This window comes from Enhydra lutris, unplaced genomic scaffold (assembly GCF_002288905.1).
Source record: "Enhydra lutris kenyoni isolate GAN:26980312 unplaced genomic scaffold, ASM228890v2 scaffoldscaffold13, whole genome shotgun sequence".
NCBI lineage: Eukaryota > Metazoa > Chordata > Mammalia > Carnivora > Mustelidae > Enhydra > Enhydra lutris.
The window spans coordinates 55,805,970-55,828,966 of NW_019154097.1; the positions used below are offsets into that span (position 1 = coordinate 55,805,970).

A 22,997-nucleotide genomic window follows, 5' to 3' on the forward strand; every position below is an offset into this window, starting at 1 on the left:
AGGTCCCAGAGCCTGGCCCCAGGGCCCCCTTGGGATGGGACAGGGGCTGACTGGCCATCCCCAGGCTCAGTGTGCCAGCTACCTCACGCCGTGCCAGGAGCCATAGCTGGCTTTTCTTGAGGCCGGGGACCCATGGAAGCAGTCTGGGGAGTGGGAAGAGTGAGGTCACCTTCTTGCAACCAGAACTCTCCAAATATGATGTCTTGGCAGGTCCAGCCTCCCAGCCCTAGGCTCAGAGGCTCAGGTACAAAGGCAGCTTTAAGGTGCTTGCCGGACTGGGCTCGCCCGAGCCAGGATGTCCGGGCCCCGTGGGTGGACGTCTGCGTCCGGCTCTAGTCTCAAATTTGGGCCAGCCAGCCCTTCAAGGGACAGGCAGTGACCTATGGGGCCACCCCGTGATGCCCCTCGGGGTCCCCTGCCAGCCCGTCCGGGTTCCTGGCAGGCTGGCAGGCAGGGAGCCCTCCTGTGATGTGGGACACTCTGGGCAGTGCAGCCGTGTGGGTGAAGGCCACATTTAAGGGAATCAAAAGAGCTCAGTCAGGAATCTGGGATGAAAAAGTGGCATGTTGGCTAGCCGGGGTGAGTTATGGGGTATGTATTATAATAATGACTGTTATTACTGCTCGCGGTGTGAAATCGTCCCAGATGCTCCGAGGCCTCAAGCGCCTTCCAGGACAGAGGGGAGTGACCTGTCTGACCTGGCCCAGGGTCGTGGCCAGGATGGTGTCAAGGCTGCTGAGCCTGGCTCTCAGGCCCCAGGGATAATGGTCTCGCTGGGGGGCAGAGGGAGGACACTAAGTGCCGATGCCCCACAGGAGGCAAGTTCCCCTGGACCCCACCGTGGCCCTCTGCCTGGCCAGGCTCTGGGCTGGGCATCCTGAGTGCCCCTCCCCTTCTGCAGGGTGGACGCTGCCCTCTGACCAGAGGCGCCCAAGGGGAACGGCCAGGTGACCCGTGCCAAAAGCGCTATGTTCAGTTTAAATTATGGTTTTCCAGAGAGACACCGCAGCATGTGTGTTGCCAAGAGCTATAATCCATTTTTCTAAGTATAAAAATATCTTCCAATTTGTTTTATTCGTGGAACATAGCATTTCTACTTAAAAGGATACTCGGCTGCCGATTTTAGGGCTCAGGAACGTAGTTCTGTCTGAGGCCCGGCTCCTCCCTAATCCTGCGAGGACTTCACTATTTTCAGACCCTCCTTTGTGCTGGGACCCTCCCGCCCTCCAGCTGCGGCCCCATCCGGTTTCCAGCCTCTGAGGTGGTGTGAGACCTCTGAGCTGCATCCCTGGGACCGGGCTGCCCAGGAGGCGGCCGTCTGGTTCCATGGGTCACCGTCAGTTGTTCAGTGTTTGCCTGGAGCTCTGGTTGTTGGTTTTTTTTTTAATTGCTAAAATACAAATAACATAAAATTTGCCATCTTCACCACTTCTCAGTGTCCAGTTCAGGGGCACCAAGCATATCCACGCTGCTGTGCAGCCGTCCCCCCATCTGGCTCCAGAATGTTCCACTGCCCCCATGGAGACCCTGTCTCCGCGGCACGCGGACCCCCCAACCTCTCCCGCAACCCTAGCCGCACAGTCTGCTCTCTGTGTCTGTGAGTCTGACGACTCTGGGACCTTGTGTGCGTGGGGTCCCCGTGCGTGTCCTGTGTCTGGCTTGTGTCCTCAGGGCTTGTCCCCCGTGGGGGGCAGAGGTCCGGTTTCCCTCTAAGGCTGTCGTGTAGACAGATCCCACTGTGCCTCTGTTCATATCAGGGGACACCTGCGTTGCTCCCACCCCTTGGCCGTCACACATCTCGCTGTTATGGGCACAGGCGTCTGGCCTTCCTGTGCTGGGACCGTGGTCTCCATCATTCGTCACTGGTTCACCCGGGCCCAGCTGTGAAGTTTTTCTGCAGTATCTTGGGGTATTCCAACCCATTTCTCCACAGAGTGCATCTGGGGATGCCCTTTCCATTCTCCGCTGAGGCTCTGGCAGCCCAGCTATGGTCAGCTGGTAAGGACTGTCCTTGGCACCTGGAGGATGGGGACCTCAGAGGCACCCCATGTGGTGGTGACGTTCATACAAACCTCACTCCTGCTCCATGTTCAGGAGGGGCACTCAGGATCCCCCCATAATACTGCTCTGTGAGCTCCTGAGTGTGGTTGGCATGGGAAAGGGCAGGAGAGGGCCAGGCGCCCAGACAGCTTCGGGGCTCCTCTGGGGGGAACCTGCACGGAGACGGAGCCCATGTGGCCCGGCAGATGGGAGCTTGGGGAGGACGCCTGTGCAGGGCGGGGGGGTTGGTGCGCTGTGAGCAGTCCCCAGCCGAACACCCCTTGGCCTCCATTGAGCTGAGGGAGTGCGGCGGGAAAAGCAGCACCCGGAGGCGGAGCTTCTGCTCCCTTCAGGCCGCTGTGGGCAGCCGGCTGAGGGCCCAGGACCCAGGTGCCTGCTCGCCACAGGGACGCACCGGCTGCTCATGGCAGGAGCCTGGGGAGGTGGGAGGAGACAGGCCGTTGGCTTTTCTCATCATCTGTGAAGTCAGAACAAGGGTTTGGCCAGGCCGGCTGCGGGCCGTATGCAAACCACGGCCCCTTGGAGAACCCTGGGCCCTGGTGTTCTGTCGCCACGGCCCAGACGCTTTCTGCTGGTCCATCTTTGTTTCCTGGGGAGCAGAGCGCTGCCCCGAGATGTGCAGGTCAGGGAGGGCTGGCGGCGGAGCGGGGTGGGCAGCACGCCCTCAGCCCCCATCTGTGTCTGAGGCTCCAGATGCCAGGGTCACAGCTCGGGACTTGACTGAGCAGGACCTTGTGCCTTCCGTCCCATCACCCTCCACTTCCTGCCACTCCAGCGTGGAGCGGAAGCAGCCTGTCCAGTGTGGGCCACGTCACCAGCCACCTGGGGCCACGCCGGTCACTGGGCCCACCAGCCATAGCCACCTGTGGAGTGACTCCCCGCTCCTTCCTGCTGCCCTCCGGCAGCCCCACACTCTTCTCCATACTCCACCAGAGGGAGCATCACAGTGCAACTCGGTGTAGTGCTGCAAACTTCTGTGGCTTTGCTTCTAGAATAACATCCCAACCCTTCCCTCCCCTACCACAACTCCCACCCGCTGGGCATCTCTCCTTGTTTGGTCATGCAACATCTAGTGCCCTCCATTTTACTGTGACCCCGGGGCCTTTGCACATCCTGTCCTCGGCCTCAGTTGCCCTTCTCCCACATCATCCCATGCTGGCCCTGGACGCTCAGGACCTGGCTCACGTTCTCCTTCATGGAGAGCCCTCTATGCACAGTCACCGCATGGTCCTTCTGAATGCTGTGCCTCCTGTTCTTGTCACGCCTGGAGCATGCTCCATGATGAACGGGTGTTCGTACGATTGTTCGCCTGCAGTCTTTCTCCCGGCTGCTGGGTGAGTCCCCGTGGACAGGAACCCGCCTGCCTTCCCCTGCTGACTGCCAGACTTAGAACAGGCAGGACACAGAGGGGCGCTCAGTCCACACTGGGGGGCGACGGACAGATGGATGGATGAATGCAGGAATGCAGAACGGCCGGGTGGGAGCTCTGGGTTCAGCCAGAGAAGTCACTGTCAGTGGTGGGACCACAAGTGTAGCCCAGTGGGGCCTCCCACCATTTTTCTTCTAGAAGAAGAAGAAGAAACAAAAAATGAAACAAAGCAAGAAGTAGCCCCTTTGAACGCCAGCTGGGGTGGGGCCCAGGGCTGCACTGGCTGCGGTGACAGAGGCCAGTGTCCCGAGAAGGATGGCCCCTTTGTGCTCTGTGGGGCAACCCGCAGTGTGGTCCTGGGCCCGTCTGGAGCTCCATACAATGGTTTTCTCTGACGCCTCACAGGGAGTTCTCCGAGGCCTGGGCTTCTGGGCAGGAAGGGGGTCCCCAGCGGCCTTTGGCAGTGATGCACGGGTCCCCTGGGTTCCCTGGGTCCTGCCCTGCTCTGCTGAGCCCCCTTTCTCTGTCCCCTGGTGCCTGTGCTCTTTTGCTCATGGGCACCTGCCCCCGCCAGCAGCTGGTTGCAGTGGTGGCTTCTGTGCCCCCTCAGGTGGGAGGGGGAGACCCCCCGCACCCCCAGGCCAGTGTGTCAGGCAGTCTCCCCACCACAGACCCACGTTCCCGAGCTCCCGTTGCCACCTGACTTGAAGAGTCCCCTGGGAAGACCAGTGCCTTGTGCACTGGTTGGGGGGCGCCCTTGGGTTCAGCTGTTGGGGACAGTGGTTGCAACACCTGCGCACACACAAGGGCCTGGCTTTCACCCTGGTGAAGTCGCAGGGAACGTGCGTCCCTCACTGCACGGGCGCCCGCTCTGGCTGTGAAAACCAGAGCACCAAACCCAACAGCTCGAACCTGGAGCCACAGAAGGATGCACCCCATGGTTCCTTCTTGCGGAGCCATGCTCGCTGGAGGGGACCTGTCACCTGAGGGGTCCCGGGGGAGCAGAACCACGTCACCAAGATGCAGAGCTGGATCCAGGCATGTGGGTGTTTGTGAGTCAGACCTCCATGGGCAGGACTTCACAGGAAGCAGAGTATGGGGAGGGCCGACTGGGGGCCGGGTTGCCAGGACCCTCAAGAAGTTGTCCCTGCCCCCGTCCCCACGGGCCCTCCACCCCTTGGAGAAGACGCAGTTCGCGGCTCCTAGAGGGTGTTGTCTGTGGTCCTAAAACTCCTGGGACAGGCATCCCTGCCTCATGGGAGGAACGGGACAGGGTCCTATTCCTCCGGGGCCTCGTGGCGAGGGATCCAGCAGCCAACCTTCCAGTGGGAGCCCGAGAGCACAGCCCAGGGGCAGGCACCCTGCGCTCTGGCAGACTGGCTGAGGCTTCCGGGGACACGTGCACAGGCCCCTGCGGACGACTTCACCTCGGTGTGTCCATGGTCTCCTGCCCACCCAGCTTCTTGGCCGGCCGGCTCCCCTGGCCCCTAGCTTGCGTTATCACCGGCGTGCCGTTTTCCTGCGGATACGCGGCTCTGTGCCTCGGTTATTGCCCAGATAATGACTCATTGATTCCAGTAAGAATCGCGCCCATGACTCACGGCAACCCGTTCTTCCCCAATGTGCACCCGACGTGCAATGGGCACTATTCTTTGGGCTCACGGACACGCCGGGGAATAAAGCTGCGTTGTGTCAATTTACAGCAACGGGATCTGCATCGGCAGCGCATAATAAACAATCTGCACCATTCTTGCACGATATGGGACGCACAGGGTCAATGCATAGTGGCCACACTGTGTCCGGTCACCCACACGGCCTGAAAGGGCCCCTCTCAGCTGGGCCTCATCGGCACCCCAGCAGCATTCCCGCCGACCCCAGGCCCTGCTGGGAGCCGGGCACCGCGGCCCCGGGCAGGGAGGCCTCGTGAGCACGGGTCTGTACAGGCACTGAGCCTAGCCCAGACCCCGTACTCCAGGGAAGTACAGAGTCTGAGTCACCGTGTGGGGCTGGGGAGACAAGCCTGAGATCCCTCTAAGGCTGATGAGGACCTGAGGCCGGCAAAGGAAGTGGGCGGGGCTTCCGCACAGATGGGAGCCCTGGACCATACATCCGCCTGCCATCCAGGCCCGTCTCATGGTCGGTGGAGAGCGGGGATGCAGAGGCCACTGGCACACCCGTGCAGCGGCAGCTCTGCACAGTGTTGTGGGTGAGGCAGGCAGCACGGCCAACAGAGACCCAGGACAGGCCTGGGCAGGGGGCGGGAAGCTGTGCCCATGGGCTAGTGAGCCTGGGGGCTGCGGCCGCACATCCCTTGCTTACCGGGCCTGCTCTGGTGGGTGCAGAGAGGGCTCTCAGGGTGGGATGGGCCACAGTGACCCCACACGCCCCCCATAACCTTTCTGACCGTTTTCGCTGTGTCCCCTGAAGGTGTATGTGAATGGAGAGTGGGTGACCAGCATCAGTGAAGGGGGCAGCTTTGGGGAGTTGGCGCTCATTTATGGCACCCCCAGGGCAGCGACCGTGAAGGCCAAGACAGACCTCAAGCTCTGGGGCATCGACCGGGACAGCTACCGGCGTATCCTCATGGTGAGTGGCTTCTTGGCACACATCCACAGCCAGTCCTGTCATGGGAACGCTGGCTTTGTCCAAGTGGGGGGATAGCTAAGGGCTGACAGGGTGGGTGAAAAATGTGGGATGGAGTCTGGAAACTTCTTACGAGGTAGGCAGGCAGCTGGGGAGCCTCCTTGCCCTCCCTATCTGCTTTTAGCTGTCTGGAATGAGGTTGTGATGGCTGGAGCTCCAGCTTCTCTTCTGGACCATGAGGTGACTCTGAGGCTGGAACCCATTCATCAAGGTGGTGGAGCCAAGAGATGCCGGGAGCCTGGCTGTCTGGGGCCCCAGCACAGCGGGGCCTCCCCAGGGAAGGAGGCAGGCTCTTTCCGTGCCCACTCAGGACTCCTCCCAAATGCACCACCTGCCAGGCACTGTTCTCGATGCTGAGATGCATCAGGGAGCCTCATGGAGGCAGCACCCGCCCTTGGGAAGCCAGCATGTTAGCAGAGGAGTCAGGGAACAAACACGTAGTTCAGGTGGCCACAGTTCCATGGAGGTAATTACAGCAGAGAAGGGGGTGAGGGGACTATGAAGTAGGGAGAGGCTGCTGTTTTATAGAAAGGCCCAGAAGAACCCCTCCTGGGGTAAGGTGGGGTTGGAGCAGAGGCCTCTGAGCAAGGAAATAGCATGTCCAGGAGAAGAGTGTCTGGGCAAAGGCCCTGTGGCATGAGCTTGGATTCTCGTGGAGCAGCAGGCAGAACCCCGTGGATGAGGATGCAGGGGTCCCTTGGGGGGTACAGCTCACACAGAGCCCTCAGCTCACACCTGAGTGTGTCAGGGGAGCCCAGCAGGGGTTTGAGCAAAGGAGCTCCTGCAGCCAACTGGGGACTATCCTGGAGAGGGTGGAAACCATCCTACCCTGGGAGCAGCTAGGAAGCCAGAAGGCCCTGGGCCAGCCACACTGGTCCATGGACATCCCAGCTCAGTCCAGGTTCTCCATCCCTCCCCCGTCGCCAGGCTGAGGCCACTGGAGCTGAGCACCTGGCCTTTGGGAAGCCTCACTCCTCAGCCACCTAGGCTCACCTGCAGATGGTTTTTGCTCAGACCCAGGTCCCACAGAGCCTGGGCCTTAGGAAGGGTGCTGACAGGCCCAGAGGGAGGAGACCGGGGCAAGCTCCGGGCTGAGAGACCTTTGGCTTCCCCCACATGCTCTCTGGGACTTGACTGTCTTCCTGAGACCTGTCTGGACAGTACAGCTTCCAGGGAGGGGCTGTGATGCAGGGATGCTCTGGGGGAGGTCTGGGGACAGTCCACAAGTGGTTTAAAACAGCCCTGGGGCGCAGTCAGGCGGGAGCCTGCAGATGGGGTCGTGCTGGGGCTGCTCCTTCTCTTGGGAACATTGGCGCCCTGCCCATCCTGGTCCCACCACCCCACCCCCGGGAGAACTCAGTGCGCTCTTGCAGGCGACCGATCAGATTTGATGTGCGTGAAGACCCGTCATCCACGCACTCAGTGATGGGGTCTTCTAGGGCCATGGATACAGCAGGAGAGAGCTGAGCTCTCTCTCCTCTTCATCTTCAACCCGCTAAGTCCTGTCTTCAACCCGCTAAGTCCTGTCTTCTCCAGGAGAGGCTGTGAGCCCGGTGGGTGGGGCGCCCAGAGGCACCTGAACCCCTCCCTCCCACCCACAGGGGCAGGCTTGGGTAAGGGCCCAGCAGCCTCCGTCTGTCCGCCCCGTGGTCCCTCCTGCGTGCACCTGGCCCTATGTTGCATAAGCCATTGATTCTCACTGTCTCCAGTGCCGAGTCCTTCTCTGCTGTGGGATTTTTGTGGCTGCAACCTTGTATTCAGGGAAGTTCCCAAACCATGGTGGCACCCGGCACTTCCTCTGTCTTAATTCTGGATCCCAGTGGGCTAAGAATAGCCATGAATGTGCTGGGAGGCTGCAGAGTGTCTGTGTCTCGGGAGAAGAAAATGACAGTTCTGGCCGACCCAGAAGGGAGTGTCCCGCAGGACAGCACCCATGTTTGCATCCGTCCTGGGTTTGGGCGGATTTGGACGCATCCGTCATGCAAAGTGGACCCACCATGCATTCACTTAGCACCAAACTGGGACTTGCCAAGAGGGAGACTGGGCAGGGGGACTGGCCAGGAGTGTCTCCGGGGAGAGCGCCCCTCCCTGTGCATTTAGACGATAGGGATCCCAGGACGTCTGAGCCAGAAGCTTCCCTGGAACATCCCTTCTCTTCCCTTTGTAGCTCTGTGTGGCGTAGAAGGATGGATGGAGCTCGGCAAGGCCACTGAGCAGGGCCGGGCTCTGTGTTCCCATTGGGAGCAAGGTGGGGGTCGGGAAGCACTGTCTGTGGCCTCCCTGCCCGTCCATCCTGGGTCAGGTGTGGGGTGCCCACTCCCTGAAAAATGAAAACCTCAGGCCACTCCATACCCGTGAAGCAGGAGTCACACACCAGCCTCTCTGGCACAGAGCGTCTAAGGAGAGTCTCCTGCTGGGTGTGTGAATGCTGGGAGTCCACCCAGAGCCTGGTAGCCCCCTTCCTCTGTGTCTCAGTGGGAAGCAGACAAGGAGCCTGCTGGACCAAGGTGGGGATGACACAGCCAAGCAGCGGTGGGGAGTCTGGAGGAAGGTGGGCAGGAGTCCAGGTCAAAGATACAAAGAACATGGCACTGATGTCCCTTCTCCTGATGGGAAAACTGAGACCCAGAGAGGATGAGACTGCACTAAGAGTTGGGGGGGGGGGGTTATGGGTGATCTGGAGTTAGAATGGGAGTGTCCTGATCCTTCCTGTCAGCCCTCCTCCCCTGTGCTCAGGAAGGACCATCACTGCTACCACCATCATCCTCACCATCCTCCCCATCATCATCATCACCACCATCATCACTGTCCTCCCCATCATCCTCACCATCCTCCCTGTCATCTTCCCATTGTCACCACCATCATCACCATCATCCTCACCATCCTCACCATCATCATCCCCATCATCATCACCATCATCCTCACCATCACCATCACCATCATCACCATCCCCATAAGCATCACCACCATCACCCCATCACCAAGCTTTGGGGCATGTAGAGCCCAGTCTTGATTCATTCCTTCTCCTGTGGTCCCATCTAGGTGGTCACTTGCCCCTCTGAACCTGCCTCTTCTCTCACAAGGTTGGGCAGGCCCCAGTATCTGGAAGACCCTCCCCCCCCGCTGCCCTGGCCTGAGCTCTTTTTCGCTGCTACCATCCTTCCTCCCACCTTTTGCCACATCAGGTGTCTAGTCTGTGGTCATTGGACTCTCCATCCTTTTCACATTGCAAGTGACCTCCCAGCTCCCATCAATGGATACAGCTGCTAGTGGGCTGCACATCCCTGTTTTCTGAATGTGCGGTACTTACCAGTGCTCATTGGCAGGGCTGCCATGTCCAGTTATAGAGTGTGTACACTGTGCAAAGGCGCTGGATAGCAGGGTGAGGAGTTGAGTCCAGATTGCTCTCTCCTGCTGGGCTGGCGCTGGCTGCTGGGAGGCTGGGCTTCCTCCTTGTCTGCTTGGGCCACCAGCTCATTGGGACGCATGCTTGAAGAAGAGGGTGCATTTTTCTACTTCACATTCAGATTCTAATTTTTGGAGTGGATTCTAATTTCTAATTAACATAAAGGCTGATGGGGCCCTTCTCGCTGGATTTGTCTTATTCATCTAGCATTTGGTTGGCTTTTCTCCCCAGGGACCAGTGTCAGGCGTGTCTGGTCCAGAGACCTTGGCATTGCTGGCTGCCCCCTCTGGAGCGCATGACCACGTGGTTCTGTAACCTGCCCCAGCATCTCCCCAGACATGTGTGTCCAGGGGAGGGGTAGGGTGCTGTGAGCCTGCTCAGACAGTGCTCTCTCCATCCTATCTTGGGGACACGTGCCCTCAGCCCATGGAAAGCCGAGCGCAGGACTCTGGTCGGCCAACTGCTCGTTATGTGGGCCGGTCACCAGCCCAGGCTGGATGAGGTCCCTGCAGCTGGCCCATGGCAGGTGGGGGAGGGGTGCAGCTGCTTGGATGAGTGGGGAGGTGCAGGCTGGGGTCTTTGAGGGGCTTCCGAGATGTGGGATCCTCAAAGGGCTTCCTTTCAAGGGTTGAGAGTCATTTGGGGGAACTTTGGAGATGCTAGAATGATTCAGGCACGAAGAGCCACCTTCTCTGTCTTCTCATTTCTCCCAAACAGGGTAGCACACTGAGAAAGCGCAAGATGTATGAGGAATTTCTCAGCAAGGTCTCCATCCTGGGTCAGTGGCCCCGGCCCCAGTTACGATGCTCTGTGCTGCGCGGCCTCCTCCGTCTCGTCTGAGTCCTGCCTGCCGGCCCCAGCCATTTCCACGTTCCCTGCATGCCTGGCAGGTTCAGCGCCCTTGGTGATGTGCAAGCGTGGGACACACACACGGATGCACCCACACAAGGCATGACCGCTCACACACACACAGGCACACACACAGGTATGACCACACACAGGCATGCTCACACGCACACAGGCACACTCACAAGCTTGCACACACAGGTATGACTGCACACATACATGCATGCACACACAGGTGTGACCGCATGCACACACACTCACACGCACACGCACACTCACATGCTCGCACGCGTACACACACGCACACACACAGGTATGACTGAATGCAGGCACGTTCACATGCATACACAGGCATGCTCGCATGCTCGCACACATACACACTTGCACACAGGTATGACTGTACACAGGCATGCTCACGCTCACACACATAGGCACGCTTACACACTCCACGCATACACATATGCACACAGGTATCACCACACAATGCACTCACACACACACAGGCACACATGTTCACACACAAACACACATGCACACACAGGTATGACTGAACACGTGCACGCTCACACACAGGCACGCTCACACGCTTGCACACATACACACACAGGCACACTCACACATGTACATGCACATGCACACATGCACCAAGAGCTCTGTCTAGTACCCTAGGGCACTGTTATCCTTCCCTCAAGTGTCTGTGGTCTCCTCCCGTGCTCTCCTCTTGTCTGTCCCTCTGCCACCAGCGTCACCTCCAGCCCTTTCTCTGTGTCCGTCAGTTCTCAGCTGCAGTCCCATCTCGTGTTTTAGTAAATGTGGCCCACTGTGTTGAGCTTCATCCCCCAACCTCTTCTGGTGTTTTCCTCAATGTGGTTTCTCCTGCTGCATCTCTGCCCTTCCTTGTCCTGGGGTCTGATAAGCGCGATGGCTCCATTTCTGTTGATTTTCAGGAGTGTCAACAACATTTCACCGATGAGAGTATTTAAGTGTTTTGAAGTTGCCGTAGCGTGTGTGATCACGGGCTGATGCAGACCAGCCCTGTCTGGGGAACTTTCAGCCACGAAGCTAATATTCCTTACCTGTGTCCTGCCCGTGACATGCAGTGGCAACTCACACTTTGGACGAGGTGGCTCTAGTCCATGGGAGGGGCGGTCCTTGGGAAGGTGAGGGGCCGCTGAGCCTCCAGGAGCTGCTGGAGACCACCGTCCAGCAGCACCCCCAGGCCAGGCTGCCGGGTAAAGATGCTGACTGAAGAGTATCCTCCTTTCCCAAGAATGTGATGGACTGAGGAAGGGAAAGAAGCAAAGGGCTGACACTCAGGGATGAGGGCACAGGATTGGGGTGGTAGTCCCCGTCCCACGACCATTCCCCTGCCTGTGTGGTGTGAGCCGGTGGGGACCTCACACCTCCTCCAGGACCTCAGCCCTGGAGCAGCCCCGGCTCCCCGCTGAGCTTGGCTTCTGCCTGGTTGCTGCTGTCCAGACCACAGAGACGTGAAGAGGGCTTGCTGCTAGCTTTTCCAGCACAGGATCAGAGGGAAGGACAGGACAAAGCCCCCACGCCAGCTCGTGGTGAACGTGGACAGGGGGAGGGAAAGGCCGCAGCCGCTGCAAAGACCAGCCCCGGAGCCAGAACTGCAGAGAAAAGCTCGGAGCCGGTGGCAGACAGAGCAGGACTCAGTTATGAAGAGAGTGTGTCCACAGAAACAGAACAGGGATGCAGGGAGCCAGCGTGGAGGGAAGAGCTGGGAGACGCGTCCCAGCCAGAGCCTCGGAGGTCGGCCACCGCCACGGGAGCAGAGCCCGTGCAGCGAGCCCCCAGCCCCGCGGCCTTGCCTTCGGGCGTTCCTCGCAAGGGCGCAGAGTCCTGGCCGCGCGTCAGGGAGCGGAGTCCGCCTGAGTGTGATGTCCAAGGGCCTGCGGCTTCATCCGTGGTATGGGACATGTCTCTAAGGAACAGACACGAAGGTCGACTGTGCTTCGGTAATAAAAGATTTAACAAGTCAGAAGCCTTAACAAGTAGATCTGAAGCCATTATGACAAAAGAGTCACAGGATTTTACTCAGGAGAGATGTGGGCTGGTGATGATGACATATTCACGCCTGATTTGATGAAATTTTTTCTCCAAATGAAGACAAGTGGACAAGATTGAGTGTGGAGTCGGTGATGTGCTGGGATGGCGTGAGGCAGCCGCAGAGCCATGGTGGGGCAGGACCCCCATGAGGACTTGCCCCAGAACCCGGGGGACGGGGAAGGACGGGCTGCCTAGAGACGGTGGGGGCAGAGCACAGGTGACCAGCCAGGCCTGAGGGGCCCACAGAGGGCCAGCGCCCCTGCCCCCGAGGCAGGTTTCAGAAGACCCCGGTTAGGGTGGGGGGCCTGCGGTGCATTCACGCCTTCATGGGCCGCATCGGGGAGCCCAGCCCAAAACCTGTAGGGAGGCCAGGTGGGCCCACTGTCAAGGCGAGCCCCCAGAGTAGCCCGTTTTCTACCCCTTTGGACCTAAAAGGTGGGCATTCCATACAGTTCAACCCGAGGACTGTTTTTTTTTTTTCCCCTATCATCTTTCTTAGAGGAATCATTTAGCAAAGAATATATCTTACATTGAAAAAAAATACTCCGTTATTCTTGTTTCTTTTTCTTGTGTTGAAATCAAGCACGATAGATAGAGCTTAAGAGTTAACATTGAACAAGACGACATAGCCGGTGGGTCATGTCTCTGGGAGTGTTTCTGCTTGTCTTTCTGTCCATCCTTCTCTCTGGGTCTGGGCCTGGAGACAAGGCCAGGCTACACGTTGTCGCCGCGTCGTTTCTGGGTGGCCCTTGGCAGTTTTCCACATTCTTTACACTTTGCTATATTTCTTGAGTTCTTTGTAGTGAATACGAGTAATTCAACCCAAAACAGGCCCGGCAGGGAGGGCGCCTGCAGCGGGTCGACCGCATGTCCTCACAGAGACCCTGTGAGATGCTGAGAGAAGGTCCTGGTTCTTCTCTTCCTCTGGTGGTGAAAATGCATCCCATGGCAGGCACCATGTCTGCTGTTTCTAACTTGAGGGCATCTGCGCCCATCACCACTCCATGGTTCCAGAACCTTCTTGTCACCCCCCTGAGGAAGCCCTGTGCCTGTGAGTCTGTCCCTACAGGTGATTGGTCTGGACGTATCCTATGAAGGGACGCTGGGCTCTGTGGTCGGTGTCATACTCGGTGAAACAAAAGTTGGCTGCCGTACGAGCTGGTCCCCATGGTTTCATAGGGGCTGCATGAAGGGTACTGTAGCCCCATGAGACAGCCCTGAACCCAGGACCCTGGGGCCCACAGTCCCCTTCCACCTCCTTTTCTCAGCTGCTGGACGCTCTCATGCGCTCTGCTCAGCCCCGTCCACAAGCTCTGTTCCCTCTGCTGAATCAATTGCCAGCAAGTGCTTCTCTGTGGCCGTCGGGTGGCGCGGCCCGATTATTCTCACCTGAAGGAGAGTAATCCCTTCGCCCCTCCGTCATCCTGGCTGCAGAGAATTCTCCGGAGAGACACCTGCAGCCAGCGTTGGGAGGCCTTGCTCTGCGCCAGCCTGCCCTCAGCCTGCGTCCCTCCCTCATCAGGAAGGAGCGTGAAGGGGATGGTGATGCTTTGGGACCTAGAGGTTCTGGCGCATCGACACTGGGCTCCACCTGTGACGGTTGTGGAACCTGGCAGGCTTGGGGGACACGGGAGCCTGGAGGACACCCTGGGGCTCCATGTCTGGGGCTTGGCATGGTCATGGGCCGCAGCTGCCGGCAGGACGCCAGGTGCAGAGTTGAGATCCTGCTCAGAAAAGGGGCGGTCAGGAAGGCGGCCAGTAGGACCCGGAACCCTAAGACTCGGGACCCCAAGTGCCGTGAAAACGCCCACAGGGCTTGTGCGTCCTGCGTTGCCTCAGAGACTGGGTACCGTGGAAAAGCCAGGTCAGCGTCTCCTGATCTCCGGCCGTTGGGGGACACAGCACCGCACGTCCCGACTTTCAGACCTCAGAGTGTCACCCGTTTTAGATGGAACGGAGGAAACTGCTGATGGGACAACGGGAGCGGACTCCCCCCTGGTGGCGTGACTCGCAGTTATGTGGCCCTCGGGCTGGCCAGCATGCCGGTGTCCCGGTGAGCACAGACACATGTCACCAGCTTTGGGTCCCTGAGCAGCCCCGGCCGCGCAGACCTCCCCTGACTTCCCGCCTGTGCCGGCGGCTGGCGGGAGCTGGTCCTTTACAATTCGCGGTACTGGCAGACGTCTCACAGCGGAGAAATCCCACTCCTAACCCAGTTCTAAAATAAATGCTTTGCTTTGTATTTTTAGCCGCTGACCTACTTAAGTAGCATCTGATAAGTGCAGGCCAGGGAGGGTTTTTCTGCCAAAAAAGAAATAGTTAATCAGGGAATCGTTTTCTTCCAAAGGAGCGTATTGGGTTTTTTTCTCTTTTTCCTTCCCGAGGGCTGGGGTTGGAGGGTGACGGGGTGGGAAGGCTCAGGGAGAGGCGGAAATGTACCTAGAATCCGCGAGCTGTAAAGAGGAGCGTGGCATTGGAATTAAGCATTTTGACCTAAAATAATGGGAGGGGGGATGTGCCCAGTGTGGCAACGTGGGTACGCCTGCTGTTGAACCGTGATGAATGGTGTTTCTTCTGGACGGGTAATCGCTCCAACCACTCAGAGATATTTTACTCTGCGTAGTAGCCCCATGCTTAGCGGTGATGGTGTTTTTGCCAGAACACAGGCAGCTTACGTCTGGAGTATTTTCCCTCTGGGTTCCCAGGCCCCACTTCCCGCACCCGCCGCCTGACTAAACCGCAAGGCGCCCGATCCAAGACCCTGTCCCGCTGAGGACGGAGCGCTAGCCCGGTACCTCCCGCACAGCTCATGGTGAAACGCCCAGGCCCTCCCAGCAGGGATGTGCGCACCCCGTCTCACTCACGGCTGTCCTAGCAGAGGCCGGCCCGGGGCGCTTCCTGGGGAAGAGCGAGGGGGCAGAGCAGGGGCGCACGCCGTGGTGACGGTCTCCTTGTCGCCTGCTCTAGAGTCCCTGGAGAAATGGGAGCGCCTGACTGTGGCAGACGCCCTGGAGCCCGTGCAGTTTGAGGACGGAGAGAAGATCGTGGTCCAGGGGGAGCCTGGGGATGACTTCTTCATCATCACGGAGGTGAGTACCGCCGGCTCGGGGTGCAGGGGATATGGCGTCCTACCCTCGCCGCTCCCACGTGCGCCCTCTGTCCCGCTCACCACCTCAGGCCCGCACTGACACGCCTTCTTGCCCTCAAGTCTCTTAGAGAATGGCGTCGGGTCCAAGCCCACACGTGTGGTGGCATGTGAGGAGGCCACACAGCACTGAACACACGTGTGGGCTCAGTGGGTGTGGGGAACGTGAACCCACGCCGAGACCTAGAGTTCTGTGTTGTTGGGGGACATGTGTACATTCAGGGCACGCGGAGTCTTTCCACGCGGTTGCTTAAAACTCTATGCAAATCTATAATGATCTCATTAAAAAGCTTTTTTTTTTTTTTTTTTTTTTTTTTAAATGGTTCTGGGTTCTCAGCCTGGACACACATGAGTCCCTCTGACGAGGCCCCACGACAGCTGGCTCTGGGACTGTAATCCGCGGCACTGACAGGGGCGAGCAGCTGCTGTGGCCGCCTGTCCCCAGGGTGGGGCGGGGCTGAGACCCCCAGCTCGAGCCCCCAGCCAGCGATGCCCGGAATGAATGGGGGGCCCGCCGCACGGTGTGGGCAGCCCTGGTGACGCAGGCCCAGAGGAATGCTGCCGTCTGTTGGGCTGGCTTCCTCCTCCCGTGGCGCTCAAGGGCGGAAGGATTTCACGTTCACGCTCATTAAAGCACATTCTTCAGCTGTGTCTTTTGCCGCCGGGACAAGGGGAGCCCTTGGCGTGGCAGCGTGGGGGCCCAGCGTGGCTGTGGGCCATCCCTGCTGGGTCTCGGACTCAGAGCTCAGTGCCTGTGAGCCATGTTCTCAGGTTAGAATAAGAGAAGGCGAGTCCGCCAGGCTGCCAGTGTGGGCGGTGAGGCTTGGAGCCGAGCTTGGTGACACGCAGCCCGTAAAGCACGAGCGACATGGATAAGTTCCCACGGACACGCAACACAGATTTGGTGCGTGTGACTCTAGTCTGGGCTCCTGCAAAACCCTTCCTAGGAGGCCATGTCTGTGTCCCTCCTCTCCATGGCCTATCTGCCCCCTCTGGCAGGAAATTTCCAGAAGGCTGTAGAGTCTAGCGGGAGAAGAGCAGAAGGGGAGACGTGGGTGTGCAGGGACACCTGAGGCCCCAGGGTGGTGCCGGGTCGCATGGCGAGCGTGCTCACAGGGGCCTGGTGACCTCCCCTACCCCATCCCAGCTCTGGGCCTAGGACAGACCCTGCTTGCAGGTGGTGGGTGGGCCCCACGTGCATGGGTGCGAGCAAAGGAGGCTGCTTCCAGCCTGAGCTCCTTTAGAGCCGGGTAACCATCTCCAAAGGGGTTCCCTGCACAGAAGCACTCTCAGCAGCATGGCTCAAGGTCTTGAGGGCGGGAGGCCCGCTCCTCACATTTCCTTGAAAAGGAAAAGGAAGGAAGGAGGAACAACTAAACCCCAGGCAGGATGTGGGCTGAATGTGGTCCACCCTGACTCGGAGCCCCCGTCATTGGGGCGGAAGGCTGGCCAGGCTCTCGTCTTTGCTCCCAGAGGCGACGTTCCCAAGACTTCTGCTGCAGGGTTGGGTGGGCGGCCCTGTTTATATCCTGTGTAGTCCTCCTGCACGTCCAGGAGGGGAGCTGGGGCCTCTGAAAGGATGAGAAATCTCATCCTGCTTCCAAAGCAGCCGTGGCTACCGTTGGACAGAGGGGCGGGGTGGGGGGAGGGTGCTGTCCCTTGGCCCCATGCCCCAGACCATTTGACCTCTCACCTGTGGCCTCAGACGTGACACCGTGCCTGGGTCTATGTGAGCCTGGCGTTTTGCAATTAAGAACATGAGTCTCACAAGCAGGCGGAGAGGGTCCCTCCGGTCACCCCGTTCCCTGAATCTGCATTATAATGTGACTAACTGCAAGGTTCTCGCTGCCCACCTGGGCAGGTGGGGTCTGACTCATGGGAGGGCCTTGGCAACGTGCTGGACGCCTGGGACATGCCAGCCCTTGTGTGGGGCACCCAGGCTGGTTGTGGGGGGGGGCTCTCCGACCCTCGTCCTTGGGGCTCTCCTTCCTGGTGCCAGTGGCTGTGCTCTGAGATGCCTCAGGCCTTGGCTTATCAGTGGGGCCTGGAGCTCCGAGACAGCGGCCACTTGACGGCCCCCCTTGGACATCCAGCCCACTGCGTCTCCACACAAGCAGCCCCAGCTGCCCCCTGCCTGCATCAGTGGAGACCCCTGAGGGAGGGCGCCCGGCCAGGCCCCAGGCCCGGCGGGAGGGGACAGATGGTGGCTGTAAGTCATTGAGCCCCGGAGCTGCCTGTCATCTTCAGTTGTCACCACGACAATCCCCACGTGGGGCTATCCTGGGCTGGCTCAGACGACTGGGGCCAAGGGGAGGGCGTGACACCAGCAGAAAAGCACAAATCCTTTCCTGCTCTAGGTTTAACTACATTAATAAGAAGCTTGTGCTCACAGGGCTGATTTGGCCTAGAGATGCGTTTGTATTGGCCTGTACAGTGTTTTTTTTTTTTTTTAAAACATTTGAATTAATTGTCAGATCAATCAATATCAATATCCAATATTCAATATCAATCAAGATATTTTCCATAACAATCTGGATCTCTTCCCTTTAAAAGTATGGTACCCGACCACCTTGGACCCGCATCCCTATCTCGCAGAGACCAACAGACCTGAGAGGTGGGCCCCTGGGGGTGGCAAAGGGCCCCATTAGCCTCAGTCCCCACCTGGCCCTCGAGCCTGCTCGGCAGGCCCTGCAGGCTTCGACGTTGGTGGCCTCGGTGCTTGTGGTCTCCAATCCGTGGGAGTCACACCCATCAGCCCTGACAATTGTCCATTGTTTGCTCTGGACCGAGGCTGCCGCCCAACTGGGTCCAAAACCACGGCGTGAAGCACGTGTGAGAGGCACCGAATGGCGAAGTGCCCTCATAGGACACCAGGGAAGGGAGCCGTTACCCAGCATGTTCCTCCTGATGACACGAGCGAGAGATTTCCGGGCCCAGGTTGTGTTATGTGAGTGTCCGCTCCCCGCCAGGGAGGTCTGGTCAGGGCTCAGCGATGCTTCCTGGGGGGACACACCAAGGCCGCACTGCCCACCAGTATCAGCCGCGCACCCTGCTGGCTGGGTCTTGCTCCTTGCTCCTGCGTTCCAGGTGTCCGTTGCGTGTGTACATGTCCTTGGGTACGTATGCGGGCATGTGCGTGGATACGTGTGCGAGCGTGTTCGTGGGTACGTGTGCATGTACGTGGGTACGTGTGTGTGTATGTGCGTGCGTGTGCGTGTGTGTTCGTGGGTACGTGTGCGTGTGTGTGCGTGGGTACGTGTATGTGGTGTGTGTGTACGTGGGTACGTGTGCGTGCATGTGCGTGGGTGCGTTGCGTGGGTGCGTGGGTGTGCGTGGATACATGTGGGTGGGCGCAACAGAGGGTCACAGCATGCGTCAGTCTGGTCAATGGCACGGAGAACAGTGAGTGCCACTCCCTGTGTCCACACGTGTGTTTCTTCTCTCTCCGCTGGCTGCAGGGGATGCTGGGGAGGTCCTTGCCGGGGTCGCGCCTGCTCTGCAGGCGTCCCTGCTGCTCATCCCCCAGCGGCGTCAGCAGCCAGCTCTGAGGGTGCGCAGGGGGCAAGCCAGGGGACGGTGCGTGGCCAGGGGAGCGGTGGGGTGACGGGGGCCGCCCCGGCTCCGTCCAAGGACTGTGTCCTCTCCGTGGACAGGCATGGGAGCTCACGCACACCAATGCAGGTGTGTGGCTCTGGAATGTAACCCGATGCTCCCAGAAATGTATTTGAAGTCGTCTCCTTGGCAACTTGGATTTTTTCCCTTTTCCTGTGATCAGCCGGGTCGGGTAGGTCACACGGGACCCCAGGGTTTGCAGGCATCAGAGGCTCGCTGTGGTTTGCTGCGCGGCCAGAAGCAGCCCCGTGGCCACACCTGCCAGGCACACAGGTCAGACCCACCAGCCCCGCTGCCCCCCTCGTGCCCCGTGAGCTCCCGGGGGGGGGGGGGTCGCAGGTGGGGCTGGAGGACACCTGTCCCCTGGGGGTGTCGCCACAGCCTTGGGAGGCTGCCTGGGTGGTCCCTGGTTTAGATGCCCAGGAGTCGACCAAGAACGTTCTAGAACAAAGCAGGAGAAGGTAGTGCTGGTTGTGGGTTTGTAGAGCGAGCACTTTCGCTCTGGACGCTGTGCCCTTGGTTAGATAGTTTTGGAGACCCCGGTGGGCGTGCGGTGGCTGATGTTTCCGTGGGAGCAGGGACCCCCCACGCCACACACACGGGACATGCAGTGAGGACGGCCTGTGTTCTTCTGGGAGACTTGGCAGGAAGCGTCCAGGTGCGTGATCTCTCTGGTTTGAATTGTCCTCTTCTGCTAATGGCACATGTGCATGTTGTAACGCGCTAACCCCCAGTTCCTCGCGGTGTGACACCCTGCCCCACAGAGACGGCAGGAAAGGGGCCTAGGCCCTGCCGGTCCCTTCCGTGAGAGTTTTATGGGGGTTTGGCCAAGCCATGGTCCCCAGATGTCAGATATTTGCTCAACGCCTCTCTAGATGTTTTTGCGGAGGTTCAGATGGGATTAACAGTGACATCAGCTGATGTTGGAGGAAGGGGCGGGTCTTCCATGGTGTGGGTGGGCCTCATCTGATCAGTTAAAGGCTTTCCTTGAGAGAAAGAAGACAGAGGCCCCCCAAGAAGAGACACTTCCTGCCAGCTGCTGGCCATGCAGATTTTGAACTTGTGGTCCCTGCTGTCATTCAAGCGAATTCCGTAAGGTGAACCTCTATCCACACACACATCCCACTGGGGGTTTCTCCGCAGAACCCCTTTCTGATGCCCCTGCTTCTTGGCTTTTCCAGAACAGTCTGGTCTTTGCGTAGGTGGGTGTGTAGGGCCCTGAGGCCCAGGTCTGGGTACTGGGTACCTGCTGACGTACTTGCTGTGAGGAATGGGGGCTACAGGACCTGGGCTGGGGCTTCGGCGGACTGGCTGGCTTGGTGCTGCCCATCCTAGTTTCATCAGAACAACAAGGGGCGCCAGGCCCCTTGTCTCCTCACGCCGTTACCCGGCTGAGTGTCTGCTCTGTTTGGCAGAAGGTCCTTGAGTTTGCTTCCTTGTGTGTGTCCTCCCCGTGGCGCGGATCCCCCAGGTGTGTCCAAGCCTGGCAGAGACCCCCCTGTCCTGCACAGGTGTGGACAGTGGCCCCCACAGACACTTAGTCATGAACACCTGCTGGCAGGTGGGAGCCCAGTGTGGAAGGCTGAGTGGGGCTTCAGGACCCCCGGTCTCAGCTGAGCCCGGGGTGGGGTGTTGTCTCTGCAGGGCAGGCCCCCCTGGGAGAGGCGGTCTTCCTGTCTCCCAGCCCTGCAAACACCGACTGTCTAAATCCCCTCGACACTGGATCCACAGAGCTCTAGGGAAACGTTCCCAGCAGTTGAGTGAGACCCTTGCCCTATAAACCCGGCGATGGACACAGAGCAGGGACTGGGCCTTCCCGGGGCGGGGACCTGCAGCAGCCCATGGGGTGAGGCCGACCGGGGCCTCCGCAAGGAGAGGGCATTGGGCAGAGAGAGAACAGAGTGTCTGCGCCAAGACCTGCCTCCTGGTTCCCGTGCTCCAGGAAAATGGACAAGGATGTGGATGGGGCTCGGCCCTGGGCCACGTGGCCCCACTTTGCATGCCCACGAGGACCCTGCCAAGACCAGGGCTGGGGCATGGGGTTGGGGGGATGATGAGGGCAGCTGGTTCCCATAAAATTCCGACAGAGAGCTTCCCGCTCCATCATGCACCAGCTGGCCACCGGGGAGGCGTTACCATGGAAACTCCAGATTTGGCTTATCTGCCCTCTTAGCAAATTAATTTTGTGAATGTCCACCGTGCTGAAGCGATGGGACTACCATTGCTCCCCAGGCCGCCTTCTGGCCAGTGCCTCGCCCTGCTCGCCACTCAGACATGTGGACCCCTCTGGTGGTCATGCAGATTCACCAGGATCTTGGGGAGCAGGAAGGGGGTCGCCCCACGCCCTGCTGGGTGTGTTGTTCTTCGCTTGGGGTTGTCTGTGACTCGGCCGTGCTGTTGCATCACTGTGCGCTGGCTGAGGAGTGGGTGGCAGCCGCTGCCAGCTAGGTATTTATTTGGGGAGGAGCGAAATCGCCCCATGGACTTGGCACAGACTCACCTTGGGTCCCAGGCCAAAGCAGGGTCCCTGGAAGTGGCACAGTAACCCACGGTGGTAGCAGGTGGGCCTGGCGGTAGCAGGGACACCCCCACTGACTGGGATGGTGAGGTGTGCAGGTTGGGGCTGGGGGCCGGAGGTCCAGACGGAGATGGACGAAGGGTGTGTGTCCAGGCCGAGGCTGCAGGTCAGTGGTGAAGGATGGTCGACTGGCCTAGACTTCTCTAGCACAAAGGTCACAGCTTTCCTTCTGGGCCAAACTAGAGGAAGCCTGTTTCCAGAGCGCCTGGGGCCTGGGTTGGCTCCCTCTCTTAGCACCCAGGCTTGGTGGGGGTGGCCTGAGGTCACAGGTGTTTGCTGGCCTGCTATCCCCAGTCCCCGGAAGGAGAGACAACAGAGTTTTCAGAGAAGTTCTTACTCCCTGACTTGTAAGACTTCATTTTTTAGGGCAGTTTGAGGTCCACAGCAGAATTGAGTGGAAGGAGCAGAGATTTCCCATATCCCCTGCTCCCCCAAAAGGCTGCCCCATGATCTGTGTCCCCCAAACAGGGTATCTGTCACAATCAGCCCCATGCGGACGTGTTGCTGTCACCCAGAGACCACAGTTGGCACCAGGGTCCCTCTGGGTGGGTGTGCATTTTGTGGGTCTGGACAGTGATGACCGGTGTCACCCCAGGGTGTCCCCCGGTGTTCACGGCCCTGAAAGTCCCCCGGCACCGTCTGTCCCTCTGCCCCGAAGCCCCGCCTGTGTGCACAGCTCTGCTTCCCCAGAGTGCCTGGTCCTTGGGGTCCCACGGTGTGACATTTGGGTGGGTCTCTCTAATCAGTGTGCAGATTCGTGGCCCACGGTCTGCACGGAGCATGGGAGCCGCTCACCTGCTCGGGGTCATCTTGCTGAATGCAATGAAGTGCGTAGACATCCCTGCGTGGGTTTTCTGTGGACCTAAGTCTTCATCTGGGCCCTTCGGGTAAATGCCAGGGAGCATGATGGCTGCATCTGATGGGCCCATGCCGGCACCCACTCGGCACCTGGATGTCCTTCTGGGGTGACTGTCTGGGCCACTCTGACCCCAGAAGGGGCTCCATCCAGGGAGGCTCTGATGGCCCCTGAGAGGGTTTCAGGGGCCTGAGGGGCTCCTGGGCTCTGACATGTCTCCACCTGGTTGCCCAATGGCCTCCCGACGGGGCACAGCCACACATCCTGCTGACCCGTCAGGTAGGACCTGGGCAGGCCAGGCTCTCTGGGCTCCGGAATGACCTTGGCACATGGGCTGGAGGGTGGACTCAGTGCACGTTCCTGTGACCTGGGGCCTTGGTGGCGGCTGCCTCCGGACTGTTTGTGGATGAA

General features: G+C 59.4%; 1 protein-coding gene across 4 annotated transcripts in view; it reads left to right on the forward strand.

The window, feature by feature from the left end:
- The window catches only part of LOC111145841 (protein kinase cAMP-dependent type I regulatory subunit beta), a 79,585-nt gene that overhangs the window by 48,512 nt on the left and 8,076 nt on the right, over positions 1 to 22,997 (forward strand). For all 4 annotated transcript variants that reach the window (XM_022501106.1, XM_022501105.1, XM_022501108.1 and 1 more), the window contains 3 exons: positions 5,858 to 6,016; positions 10,197 to 10,257; positions 15,363 to 15,484. In XM_022501106.1, the coding sequence (XP_022356814.1) occupies positions 5,858 to 6,016; positions 10,197 to 10,257; positions 15,363 to 15,484 (342 nt within the window). The remainder of the gene's footprint in view (positions 1 to 5,857; positions 6,017 to 10,196; positions 10,258 to 15,362; positions 15,485 to 22,997) is intronic.